At 41.9% G+C, this 14,742-nt stretch overlaps 1 protein-coding gene across 2 annotated transcripts in view; it reads left to right on the plus strand.

The window, feature by feature from the left end:
* The window catches only part of LOC125763492 (uncharacterized), a 57,979-nt gene extending 43,926 nt beyond the window's left edge, over positions 1 to 14,053 (plus strand). For both annotated transcript variants that reach the window (XM_049426742.1, XM_049426743.1), the window contains exons 4-6: positions 5,560 to 6,019; positions 6,295 to 6,405; positions 10,784 to 14,053. In XM_049426742.1, coding sequence (XP_049282699.1) covers positions 5,957 to 6,019; positions 6,295 to 6,405; positions 10,784 to 11,839 — 1,230 coding nt within the window. In that variant the 5' untranslated portion in view covers positions 5,560 to 5,956 and the 3' untranslated portion in view covers positions 11,840 to 14,053. The remainder of the gene's footprint in view (positions 1 to 5,559; positions 6,020 to 6,294; positions 6,406 to 10,783) is intronic.
* The last annotated feature ends 689 nt before the right edge of the window (positions 14,054 to 14,742 follow it).

A 14,742-nucleotide genomic window follows, 5' to 3' on the forward strand; every position in this document is an offset into this window, starting at 1 on the left:
AAAAAACACGGGAACTCTCGCACAAACCGCAAGATATTGGCGTGCCGGACATGGCTGAGCGGTGAGCTTTATCATTCTGGTGAATGTAGACAAATAAATACGACATTAGTACATTGCGCGTGCAAATAATATCACGTAATCGGTGGGAAGGAAATGTTGTGCAATTATTCTTCACAGTTGTGGGTTTATTTTTTTTTTTTTTTTGGAAGGGGATTTTGCTGAATAAGTACAAAATACACCCTCACGCTCGTTGTGGCAAAGGTTTGGTCCTACATAATGTGTAGGAGGCACGTGCCTTGAATCATTAAGCGATAGGGGATGAAAAATCGAACCACCTTTTTTGCAAGATCGTTGCCAGAACCGTAACATTACTCGTCTTGTAGGACTTGTAGGGATCCCGCATCTTAATTGATAATTCGTGCAAATACGCCAACCATTTTTGATCTCTTTTTAGTACTTTCTCCACCAACGCTACATTACCTTCGAGGGTTGAGTTTCTGATCGCTTCATGTGACTTTGAACGCCGGCGGAAGAACATGTGTAAACAACGACAGCATACATACATTCGAGAGAGAGAGGCATTATGCGAAGTAATATCTCGACTGCCCGACTCTGAAAGTGGGCAAGGGTTTCGGACAAGATTACGATTGGGTTCGCCTCATCCACCGGTTAGCGTAATTGTAACAATTACGTTACGAATGTGCTACCGACCGAGCGCACATTGTCACGGCATGCCCGGGGTATTACCGGTAGCACAGTGACCGTCATCATCGCTGTTATGGCATATGGACCATGGACACAATGTGTTGCAATTCGTGTACGTATGAAATGTCGCGCCAAATTAGATGATGAAACAGGCCCCGGACATTCGAGGGCCTGGGTCCGGCAGGGGTGCGACCACCAGCACCTGTCGCTCATCGCGAAAAACCTATTAGCGAACAGCAGGAACACCATTTCCCATGTGTGTGGAATCAGCTACACTTACGAACCCGGGGAACCCGCGATATCAGTCACTGGAAAATCACGCACCGCAAATGTGTTGGGAAAATCTCGAACTGTCATCAGAAAGGGAAACCACCTTCCCTCAACCAAAAAAGAAAAAATGGGGATGAGAAGAGAGTGATGGTAGCAACAACAGAAAAAAGAAGAAACAGACAAATCCTACATACAAATAACATACTAACAAATATGACTTTGGTCAGGTGGTACACCCCATAACGCCCGTTGACGGTGGCTGACGAGAGTGAAAGAGCGAAATAATGACCACTAATGCAATGTATGATTGTAGCTAATTGAGCTCGCATTGCGCAACGCGCGCTGGCCAGTGAAAGCGAGCTTTACTGCATGATGCTGCTACCCTCCGTTTGTATGCAACCCGGCGGGTGTTTTATTTTGATGCTGTACCATGTTTTTCCGTTTTTTCCGAATGCCGTTCGTTAAACCGAGGCTGAAGTTTGGGGGGTTTTAGCCCGCCCGTCGTTAGCCTTCCGTACGGCGTGTGTGCATCTGTACCGAACGTAGCATTATCGATGACTTTGTGTGCAAATTCCTTGGAGCATGCGAGTTGAAGCAGTGCGGCATGGGATGGGAATTGTGTGCCACCGACCAGGTGGGGTTATGTGCGCTTCCGTTGGTTAATCTTAGGCCTCATTGGGGTGGAAATTCGGTGTGGTTTTGTGATGGCATCCGGCTGACGGTCTGCATATTGGTTGTATTTATTTTAATTTATTAAAAAGGAAACTTTAATACATCTGCAGTAACTTTCTGAACAGCAAGAAACTTAAAACTACTGAAAGTGGAGAAATTAATGAAATTTTACAATGATTTTTTCATCATTATTTTAAGATTTTTTTAATACATGTCATTTTACAATAAGTTCCTTACTATTAAATGGAATAATTTAATATTTTCCAATATATCTTTAATAGAATAAATTACAAATTTATTTGGGTATAGTGAACATGAACCTCTTCTAAAAATTGTAGACCTTTGAGTTGAACATCTCATATTATTGTTTCAATTTCAATCTGAGTTCATCTTTCTTGGGTCTACACTTTTTTGTACATGAGTTATGTTATTTTGGTTGTTATTTTTCCTCGACACTTGTTTTATCTTACCTTCTCCTTTCAAACAAGGTCCGATTTTCCCGGGAAATCTATTTTTAGAAATCAATTACTCATATTACATTTTAATTTACGTTGCTTTAATACTTAGATGAAGGGCACAGTCGACACAGCTGCGATTTATTTTTAGAAATCATTTATTTTACTTCTTATCGATTACACCGTCATTTTGATTGGTTTCTTATCGACAAAAAAAAGAATAATTCGATGCTTGCTACAAGTGAAATACCATCCGTCAGAGGCAAAGTTTTATTCCTTTCAATATGGCTTCGGACGTCTGTAAGCAACATTACCATTCACGCATTCCTCGCTTTATTATGCCGTACCGAAAAGCTAGCAAATCAAACAAGCTGCCCTTAAGTAACTTATAAAACAGTACCACGTTCATAATTTTGTTTTGAAGGAAAACCCTTTAAAAAATAGTCGTGAGTTTTCCTTGCTTCATACTTCGCTGCACTCGAAAAACATTCGCGCAAAAGGTTTTGGAGGTTAAGCTTAGGAAAGCAAAAAGGTTCAAGTTTTTTGGGACAGAACAAAAATGAAATGAAATAGCCTGAAACTCGTTAAGCTTTCTGCAGATGGAAATGGTACAATTTTAATGAATAAATTCCATCCGACCAGCCAGCCAGTGCAAGTAGACGAAAGCAGCAGGCTCCTGAAACAGGACCATATCGCACACCGCAAGGCTTTTCGGAAGGAAATGAAAAATACGAAATGTGCTGCAGTTACGGTGTGCTGATTTGTTTCGCAGGAATCGGTGCCATCGTGCCAAGGTACACGGTACGGTGCAGCTGAACCTTTCGAACCGAGCGAACGAACCAGAAGCGAATAAATAAAAGGAAATGGTTTGATTTTTCTGATTGTTTGGGGGGGAAGAAAAACGCAACAAGCGGTTTGAGCAAAAGTTTTACTAAGGAGAAACGAACAAGGAGAAGAAACGATCCCGATCCTGTGTGGGCAGAGAAGCAGAATGAAAAGTTTTGGGTTGGAATAGACCTCTTTAAAATAAGAAGAATTTTCTTCGGTGAGTTAAGTTCGGTTGGGTTAAGTTTCGAATGCAGGTTATAGTAAATGTTTGTACTATTAATAGCTAATAATTGTTTCGATTGTTGGATCCGCAAAAAAAACGTCACCCAAGACTATAATTAATCAAATTGATTGATATTAATAGCATTTGTTAAACCACTTCACAGACAAACAATTGATTACCGGAGCGGGTCAAGGGATGCAAATGTCCTTATGTTTGTTTTGTACCAATCGAATTAACGTCACCAGCAGCTTCAAAGCAGCATCTCGTCAATCATAATTAATGATAGCTGCTCATGCTTCTTATGCCCAAAACTCTTCCAATGGGTCATTAAAATGCAATGAGTGTGCTAGCGAGGAAGGTGGCAGGTAAAATCATTATTGGCATCACCATGAATCCCATCTTCTGCCATCTTCTTGCCCATTTCTATCATTCGATCGATATCGTCTCGAGTTGATTTTCCATCCATGTTGGTCGTTCCTTTATTTGTGCTTTTCATTTACCCCTGACGATCGTTCAAGGGCCTGGTAGTCACTACTCAGAAGCAGTCCTTCAGCAGAATGAAGAGACCTTGTGTGATCAAATCGTCACCAAGCTTTTACGCGACGAAGATGTGCAGCAAAGACGTATGGCGAGGAAAAATCAATGAATTTTTCCTTCCAGCATATGAGGAAGCTTTTGAATAGTTAACCACAAAAAAGCGACCGCAAAGATTCTAAACTGTGTAAAGCTTTCTTACAGGCAAACGTACCAGCAAGCGGGAAAGTCATGAAAACGCAGGCATTTCTAACAGGCATACCCAGGATGATGGCATCAAGGTAGCTGATAAATGGTGTTGTTCGTTCGCCGTGCCAAGGTTATCGATTTCTTTCGTGCAAAACGGTCGGAAATATTGAATGCGATGCTGTGCGAGCGAGAGGTTGCCGCAAAATTTCCACATAATTGACATGTTTATCTTCAGGGAAATCCACCATCCGGTCGAGAGGGTGGCTGGGAAGGGGATTGAGATGTTTTTTCCTCCTCTCCCCCCATTTTGCAAACGGATGATTCCGGCATGTATTGCGGAGTTGACTTTGCTCATGCATAAGCGCTCGAAAACAATATCAGGTCGTGGAAGTATACTCGAGCATTAGACGAGCCTCCAGTGTTGCTGGGAAATGTCGCGTAAGCCATTGGTTGTGTTGCTAAAGTATGTATCGAAAATGTGTGATGATTTTATGGAAAACAGTCTGTGTGAGATAAGCAAAGAAAGAGGGAGAGAGATAGAGAGATGTGGAAAAGAATAAACAGGCTTTCTTGACGATTGCCACCGGAAGAACGCTGGTGTCTTCAATGATAGAAGCATATACAGCGAAAGTTGAGAGTTGAGAGATCCGGGCGCTAGAATCGCGTTACTTTTCATATGGGCTCTTCATCCGATAACGATTTTCCCGTTCACGAGTACAGCATATCGTCACGTGTGACACGAGTGCTTCAATCTTTTGCTAAAGTCACGTTCCATGCTACATTTGATGGTGAATAATTCGTGCGTTTTTGTTACGTTACGGCTCTATTGATTCGGTACGGACCGGTTTTTTTTACTTCTTCACCAAATGCCATCCATCGTCTGATTGAGTTGTCGCGTTTTGTTACTTCCTCTGCCTTAGGCGAGAGCAGAATCAATGTTAGCCTTATTTTGCCGCACTGTATACTCATGTCGGATTCAGTGTACAAATCGCAATGCTTGCCAGGAAGGTTTCGTTTCTAAGAAAACAACCCTATGTGCGCCCTCACGTGCTTTGGAAAATCCGTAGCACAATATTGACCTCTCTTGAATCTCTACGAAACACACAATCGTACAAACGAATTCATTCCTGCAGCCGGTTGAGCTCTGGCGGCTGAGTGGTTAAGATATATTAAGACGAAATTGCTACTCGCTGATGCATTATTTTTTGATCGAGTAAGCAACATTAATTTTGCATCCTCGTTTGCTCGAGTACAGAACTGGAACACATTTGGTATATTTGATTTGGAGTATAAAGAGGTTAGCTTGTGTTTTTTGTGTGAATAAATATGCTTATAAGTGGATCAGTTGTTGGGACGGAACGGTATGTATGATAGATTAGATCCTAACCCTACGGTGGCATTGTTATTATTTATCGAATTTCTCCTGAGGGTTGAAGGACGTTTGGAAGGAAATATCGATGGCCAATAATTCATTTACAAAAACATGGATTCATGGAACGAATCCTTCACAAAAAAAACTTCTTCTAAGGGAAATATCAAGCTTCGGGATAAGATAAATCTATTATGCAGCTTAAAACAAGAGACTTCAAGGATTTATACACACAAAAATTCTGCTGTTTTATTTGTCGAATTTTTAAGCAACAATTATTTATCCAATTATTCATTTGCTTCCTCTCTTTACAGCATGCGCAACAGCGTTCCGATAGCAGCTGTGGAGTGATAACTTTCCATTTATTATTTGTCACTATGCGCCACCGGTTACCGATGCCGGCACACTTGGAGGTGATTGATAGTGCGGCGTGGAAAATCATGAACCGCAGAGGAACGACCGGTACCAATCCGAACAACCTCGAAAGAACGTAGACGAACAACATTCATCTTACCAATCAACAGCACACACACACAAGAAAAGGATCAATATTTGCAAAGGCAACAGTTGTGCGTTTCTTTTGTGAAGGAGCAGAAATTTTCAATTCACAAAAGGTTGATCTCATAACAAAGGGGAAAAAAACGATAAAACGAGCCGGAAGAAAGCAAAGAAATTGGAAAATTAATCATCGACAGTGAAAAACCGATCAAGATGCCGGCAACAACGGTGAAGAGTGAAGCGACTGACCAGCACAACAACTGTGATAATGAGGAGGTAGGTTTCTTGCGGGGTGAAAAACAAGGACGGTGCCTTGGGTGTGCTTAATTTCCACGAAGATTTCCCTAAACAATCCCCCAAAACGGTTCGAAACGCACTTCCTAATCGTATTTTGACTCCCGGTAATCCAATTAGGTGCGTTACCCTATTTCCGACTTCACTGCCAAGTGCACTCGACATCCTTTCACAGCGGTTTACGTAAAATAAGATACTTATCTACCGAAGATAATGGCTTCCCAATTCTATTCCCCTCTTTTCATCCCCCCATACAGGAGGAACCTAAAGACATGAAAAATGCGCATCTCATTATCAACGAGCTTCGGAACCGGTGCCGAAATCAATCGGAGCAAATCATGGCATGGAAGAAGGCGTTCTCGTTGCAGGTACGTTTGCTACCCCCCAAAAAAAAGGGATAAGACGCTGAACAAGCAACCCAACAACATCCGGTAGCTTCTTTCGGATGAAGCAACTGAGTTCAGGCATCGACAAGGATGACCCTTCCAAGGAGGGCTGGAATGGGGTAACGCGGGGATTGGGCTACACATTCGTATTGTAACAAGCGCCCTTTGGAAGCGTTCTTTATCGATGCTTTACATCATTATGTCAGGTTGGGTGCGCTCAATTTAACGTTTTGCGGAGTTTGAATTAACCCATCAACATCATTATCACCGAGCGGTGGAAGCTATCACGATCGTTAACGGTCGACACCATCCGGGACGTATCCTGCGGTGTGGCGTGCGTCTAAATGTATGCTTCTTGCACCATTTTGGGCAGGAGTGTAGAGTAAAAGCTCTCCCGCGTTTTCGAACTCATGCTGAGTGTGAAAAACGGGCTAAATGTAACAAAAAAAAAAGGGGAAAAAGTCAAATTAGAGCTCGTTGTTGTGCTTTGCTGTTGAGAGGTTTACCGTAGAAAAAGCTCAGGTATGCTAACGGATGAGTCTTTACGTGTGGTTCCGTAAGTCAAAATTGTTGTTGGGTTGGGTGTGAAAAACGGAGTTGTGGAAGATAAATTATTTCCACCAACTTCCGTGACGCGTTTTTCATCAGTTTGATGAGGCTAAAGGTGCTAATGCGATTATGCAAAGGTCACGAACGTTGGTGTGTCGTTCGTTCGGCTGCTCACCAGATAGGTGAGAATCACGATGACTCCACAAACTGTGTAAAGAGTGTATCATTTTGACATGATACATTGATCATTATTACACATATTGTAGCAGGAAAGTACAATGAAAGGTTGTTTTCAAATAAATAAAATATTTGTCAGATATTTGATTGTTGAAACAAGCCTTTGCGTTGGAAAATCAAATTGAAAATTTATCAGTTTTACGAGTTTTTTCAAACGTAGTCGATTTTTGGCATCTTTTCAAGATGAACTAGCCATATATGATATGATAAATTTGGATTTTTTCGCTCTTTTGTTGAACTGACTTTTGGTTACTGACTTTTATCTAATTTTCAGCTAAAGAAAATCCCTTAGAGTTATTATGAACAAAATTCAAATGCAATCTAAACATGACTATTTCCTTTCAAAATATAACTTGTTTAGCTGTCCTAGCTGCCCAAATGACTCAAACGTGTAGCGTAAATCCTTTTCCCCACGGGTACGCCAGCAAATGGTTCGGAAACGAAATGCTTTCCGGCAGCCAGGTAGATTAGCCAACCTGTAGCATGTCCATGGTTTGCGAAACAAACAGAATTGAGCGTTCACCTACAGCAAAGGCAGAATAAATCCAATCATTTTTTTTTCTTCTGGTTACTAACCGTTCTCCAAATCTCCAACATTAGCCTGGCTAAAGGTTTGCCGGTTGGATTGGGACAAGGAATCTGGGCTTTTGCCAGATTGTTTCCGTTTTTATTTATTTCTAAGCGAACGTTTTACATACACACGATTGTAGCGGTTGTATATTTCCCGGGGCTAACCCAGAGCTTAAAAAATGAAAGCATATGCCCCTCAGACAAAGTTGCCGGTTCGGGTGTGTCTCCACCACGGGGAACATTTTCCGACGCCCAAAAAGGCGAAAAACAACTCACGGGTAATGTTTATAGGCTTATCTTTTGCTACCGTTTTTCCCGGGAAAACCTATTGCTAAACATGAAAACACCATTCGCTTACATCCAATCGCATTTCAACCTGCCGCACTTGGTGCGACTGACCGTATGCCATTCGAATCGATATGGTGGAGTGATGGAATAAAAAAAAAAAACAAACAGTTTCCATCCATTTTCCCGAGTTTTAAGTTATGATGTATTTGGAGGTTAGGGATTGAATATTCGCTGGCCAATATGTGGTTCGTGCAGCATTAAATATAACAACCGCCATAATACTACCATTTATGAGGTTTGGTTCTAACACCGTCACCAGCACCAGTAAGTATGTGTGAGAGAGATTAATTGTTCACACTGAGCACGTGTGTAGGATGTGGGAAAATTAAATTTCCCACATCGTCGACCCTGTCTGTCATCGCATCTTGCAGAACGTACCGGCACGCGTTTGCCCGGCTAGCGATGCCACCACACACGATGGGATGTTGATAAAATAAAGCAATACATTCGTGACAGCTTGTTGGCGTGATGGGTTAGGGAAAATAAAATTACGATAAAGCTGAACAACTTGCACTGAAACGTTCCGAGTTCTTTAGAGACGGTCTGGAGTAGGAGAGGAAAGTTGCCAGCTAGCGATGATGAAACTTTGTCGATGTATTTCCCTTCGTACACAGCAGACAGAGGAGACGTATGGGAACAAATTGACCTGCTGATGAGAAAAAGCTCAACACAACGTCTGTAAAACATGAAATTTTGAAACTATGAGAAAGCGTTATAGAACACTTTTTACTTCACAAAGTAAAGAACATTTTTTAGAATATTTTTTTGTTCTAAAGACTTGCTTTTCTTTTTGTATTAAGCTACAAAGGTGCACGGCATTGCATAGATTTAGGGGCATAGGGTTGCAAGGGGTGAACCATCACGCACTAGTAAGCGCGAAATCTAGCATCATTAATTTGTTTTTCTTCGGCAATGGTTCAACAACTTTTGCAATTAGTCTGCCCGGAATAAAATCGATTTTTCCGAGGAAAAATCGGGAGGGTGAGTATTTCAACATCTGGTTAGGGGCTACTAAAAGTCAAACACAATCACCCCCAAAGCACCGCAGGCAGATACCGAGCCACCAGGTACCACTCGACACAGGAGCAAAACTGTACAACAAAATGGTAACGAGCAAAACAAGCGAAAACTGACCAACGAGACCGCAAATTAGATTTTGTCAGCCTTTTGGTTCGTAACACGTTTCTTAAAAGGATATGCCCAGGAAGCGGGGTTTATGGATTTGCCACGTGCCCTTGCCAAAGCACTCACATGCCCAGGATGAAACACCGTTTGGCCATGAAACGTGGGGACGATTTAGAAAGGTAAACCGTGTTAGAGAGCAATATCAGGATAGAAAGGGTGGTTGTAAAACAAAACCGGGTAGCGAGCGAGTGTTTGAATCAGTCCCTATTGAGTACGATCAATCATGCGCTAATCTGAGGTAATTTGCTTTGTTTTTTTTTTGTAGCAGATGTTTTGCTGATTGGAAAATTGGTAAACTTTTACGGCAGTTGCTGATAAAGGAATGTAATAGAAAATGGAAAAAAACACTTTTCGAGAATAGAAATTGTTATTATTGACAATAATATTTTAAACATCTTTTTTAAAAAAGGTTTAAAGTCGATGTATTACTAATTTATATTTTCCTAATAATTCGTTCAATATTGTATATTTAACTAATTTTCAATTGAAAAAAAAATGTGGAAAAATCAGCATTAAGAAATAAAATAATATTGCTGAAACATCAATGTAGAAAAAGGTTTTTATCCGACACAAACGTCATGTACCTATTGCCAATTGGATGAACATTCGTTTGTCAGATAGCGGCTTTTCTTGTTAAAACTTTTCACGCCAACACATAGAGCGTCTACCCACAAATAGGATTACATGCATCCGTTCCCAGCACTAACATCCAGACCCATCAGCGTCGTAATGTTCAGAAATAGAAACAGCCTTTCAAACCCCGTAACGGGCCCCGTTTGGAGAAGATTTTACTACACAAAACAAACCCCAAAAAGAACATTGTAACTTTCTTGGAGAAAGCAAGTACAACAAAACGGTGCATCCTTCTGTAGGAAAAGTAACGCAACACGGGTTCGGGCTTTCTCTACGAAGCGAGTAGAAAAGTTTCCCATCAACCACTTAAATCCTGCTTCTGCTTGTGGTATAATCTATTTATTACACTTCATTCCTTTCCCACTGTTACACGCGACAGAAGGGAACACTAGGAAAGCGCCAGGACGTTTTGGACGTAAGCGGCGAAACTTACCGTATAAATCCTTTACACAATTCACCATTATCCGAATGCGGCTCACGTTTGCAAGATGAACCGGTCGCGGATTGTCTTTAGGGTTTTTTTTCTCTCGAACCGAGTGGTAGAATGCGAGCTGCGGTGCGATGGATGCAACGTTAATGCAGTAGCTCGGTTGGATGTGTTCTAGAGCATCTACAAACATGCAACTTTTGTGTGTTGAAATATTGAACAGCTCACTTCAGTGTGGTGTTGCATTTTTTCGCACTTGTAAAACAAGTAAAACAGTTCTTCTTTCGCTTGAGAGCTTTGAATTGAAACTAACCACAATGAAGTACACGATCTAGAACACTAGCAAAAAGAAAAACGATTGTACATTAAAGTAATTATCTTTTTTTTTTATTCCTCTTTTCAACTCGACAGCAAGAACAGAACCATCGATTGCAGAAGGAAAAGACGGAACAGCTGAACTATCTTACCAGCCAGCTGCTGCTGCTCGAATCGCGCATCATGCGCAAACAGAAGCAAGTGTCGAACGTGATCTATCAGCGTGAGCTGACAATCTACCGGCAGCAGAAGATCATCGAAACCCTCTCTAGTCGCCTGATCGACCACGGCATCATGGACGTGGGCATGGATGCACCGATGCACACGGGCAGCAACAGTAACGACTTCGATTCGCTCAACGATTCCGACTCGGCCGTCGTACTGGAGGACGTCGATTCCGACTGTAACAGCTCGATCTACTTCGGTGGCAGCATTAGCGGTGGTGGCAGCCTCAAGTCGCGCTGTGGTTCGAACAAGATGACGAACGATGTCACGATCGTGCGGTCCATATCGGACGCGATAGAGACGAACCTGAAGTACAACAATACCCGCCGTTCGAACTGTTTTCTGCGGCGGCCAGAAATTCTCGAAACCGTGTACAGCGTGGAGGAAGATCCGGAACCCCAGAATGCGACCGGCGGTGGTACGAACGCAACGGATAGCGGTTCCACGACCGGGCCTACATCGCCCAAACCGGATGCGGTCAGCGAGAAGCGGGACAAGTTTAAAAATCGTACCGAAAAGTGTATCTCCACCGATCAGCCGGAAGGTGCACGGCAGGAGGGCGCACCGTTGATCATTACCAGCAGCAGCTGCGATGTGGAGTCGGACCTGTGCGGTACACCGTCCCAGGGCTGCAAAGTGCAGGGTGCCGTTACGAACTTTAATCGCGTCATGTCGAACCATCGGTCGGTCACGAAACCGAAGGATGTCAAGTACAAGCGCATCAACAAGGCCAAATCGAAGAGTCTGGAGGAGTTGCGCGGTCGGCTAAAGCATTGGGTGGAGCGTGGCACATGCAACGTGAACCTGTCGCTAGATCCAACCGGTGGTTCCCATCTGAGCGGGCATCTGTCCGAGCACTGTGGTGCCGGCACGTTACAACAGACCCAACCCCAACAGCAACCAAACCTGGCACAAAGCTATGCGTGACCTGAACCGAAAGCCCGCGTGCGGGGCAGCATTTAATAGGAGGCCGCAGGTTGTGTGCTCTCGAGGTACTCCTCAAGATTTTTTTTTCGGTGTCAGGATCTCTCGACGGTCCGAACGTCCAGCTGGACAGTCCAGCGTGGGGAGTGTATATTTTTGGGCGAGACGAAACAAACACAAAACAACAAGAAATTGCTTTGTACGCGAACAATGCAAGACAAGCAGAGTGAAAATTTGAGTCTGATCGAATTACTGCGGGGGCGCAGTACTGCGTACCACTATTTATTGCGTTTTGCTTAGTGTTTAAGAGAAAGAATCGTGAAGAGAAAAGAAGAAAATAATCACAACAAGAATTTGTGGAGCGAACTAATCTTGAAAACACTCACTTACATACTGACTGAGTCAGGTTACCTAAGAGAACGAAACCTTTGGGGGAGAAAGTAAAGAAAAAAGTTAAGAATTTGTGTAAAAAGTAAGTTAGTTAAACCATTAAGCCATGTGTAGTGGAATAATTTACTGCTTCATGCCACAAAAACCACAGGCACAGGCTAGCATTGTAGCTAGTGCTTAGAGTATGAACGTGTTTAACTACACAACTACTACTAATCGTAAGCGTGATTATGCAGTGCAGAAATGAAGAATAGAATATAAACAGCCTCTACATGCACGGAACACTACAACTCACCAGTAAGGGTCGCAATAGGCGACGAACACGGGGAGCCATTTTGTAAAGTAGGCTTTCCTTGGCGATCTTGGTAAACACGGAATTAGTGCGACTTGGATGCATGTGTAAATATGTAACAATTTATCCATACGATCCAGCCGATTTGTATTACTAGTAGCCATGTAAGATGGGCACCACCGCCACACGATCACCATCGGAGTGAGGAACAAGTGGTCACTATGCACTCTCAAATCTCGTTCAGTGATACGTCGGTGGGTGTTGTTTCGGTGATCTTTCCTTCCAAAGTCAAGAGATATATTTATACCTATCGTGATGGAATTGCTTTCGCTACATATATTTTTTTGCAAAAAAAAACATTTTTTAAAACAAAAGATTTGTGCGCAACGATCCGCAAGAAGCGCACGCAAGTTTTGACACCATTAGCGGTGTTTTCGAGAATGTTCCTTTATGTAAGAAGAATATTAAAGATGTACGTCTTTTTTCGAGCGTAAATGTACTAGCCCCCCGTGTAAGTTGGTGGGGTAGGTATCTGGTAAATCTGTACCGGTTTCTTCCTTCCGAGCTTTTGTCACCAAAGCGAACTGAAGGGTTTTTTAACACATCTATACCCTATATCCTTATACCAACTAACTCTCCTCACTGTCAGTGGTTTCAATCTTAAACACCTTTTTGGTACCTTTTGCCCCTAATGTATTGGGCACCATTTTCTTTGTTTTTGGCTAGCCCCGGATGGCTGCTTGAAACCTTCCGTTACGATCTCCCGTAATCTCAGTCCCTTACGTCGCACCCGACGCTTTCTGGCCCGTTCTTCTGCAGCTAATAGCACGTAAGGCATGTACATACAACCAATCGTACCTTTTACTCACCATAAAAAGTCGATTGCAAAGTTAAAATCAAAGTCCGCGATCCTCAGCAGCGAGGAAAAGATTATGAACAATTAATTGTAAGTGCGCACAGCCAACCGCAAACGGGCGCATCGAACACGCACCACCGGTATGGCAGACGCCAGACATGGTCCGGAATGCCGTAGCTCGAGTGTGTACGTATATGCGCTATAGCAGGATGCATGTCCCCAAACCGGTGCGCGGGTGCTTCGTTTGCGGTAGCAACCAACACACGGTATTAAAGCAAAGAAGGGTAATATTTAGCGAACAACTTTAACAAACAAGCGAACAAAATCATCCAACATTCAAACACAAAAAGAAACAATTTCGACACGAAGGAAAGGGAGCGAGTGTGTGTGTGTGGTATGGAGCGTAGCATAAGTCATCGATAGATGGAAGATCAAATTTATGTATTTAAGAATGAGTAATATAAGAAGTATGAAAAGAAAAGGGAATGAAAGAATTTCAATTAAGCTAATTACAATCTTCTAAGGCAGGAAAACTACAGCCCGTAAAAACAGCTCTTGTACAACAACAAACCATTAATCTTGATCGATAGATTCGCATCAATTCTGTAACTTAAAAGAAAACATGCTTGAAATATAAAAGTGCGATTCATATTTTCAACACTGAACTCTGGAACTGAAAGAGTTGTGAAAAAATGTGGGTTTTTCATTTGAAAGAAAATTCAATATTGTTTTTTATTGTTCTTTTATCTGTCGATTGACTCAAATAGACGAACAAAGGATGAAAATAAATTAACTTTTGAATTTAAACCTTTTAAATCCCTTATCACGCGTACAAGACTTATTCAAACTTTCGCTCTTTGTCGTTTTTCCTGCTTTACCTATACTGCTCCATAAACTATTTAATGAATATCTCACAAAACTTTTGGCGCTTGTTATCTGTTAAAAGTTGTAAACTTTCATCGTCGACAAGAAAGAAAATGTACGGTAAGGCATCTTGATAGTGACGAAGTGATTGGCATTGGGGAACTTTTTATTCGCTTCACCTTCTGTAGAGAAGTGCAACGCATGGCTTAAGGCTTGATTGAAGTAGAAGCTCTATCCGATAGATCAGCCATCGAACCTTTAAATTAGATTTTTTAAAGGGGGAATATTCAAGAATATTGAATGGAGTAGTAGTAGTAGTAAGTAGTAAAAAATAAAGCAAGGAGATGAATAGGAAATTGAACAAATATTAGTAAGTAAAATTTTAACTTACTTCTACGAACTATTTTTATTCCCGCTTTCAGTATTTTCTTTGTATAAATCTTCAACTAAATACAGATGGCAATCGGATAATTTAATCTCACGGATAATATTCCTTGTATTGCA

Source organism: Anopheles funestus, chromosome 2RL (genome assembly GCF_943734845.2).
Source record: "Anopheles funestus chromosome 2RL, idAnoFuneDA-416_04, whole genome shotgun sequence".
Classification (NCBI taxonomy): Eukaryota; Metazoa; Arthropoda; class Insecta; order Diptera; family Culicidae; genus Anopheles; species Anopheles funestus.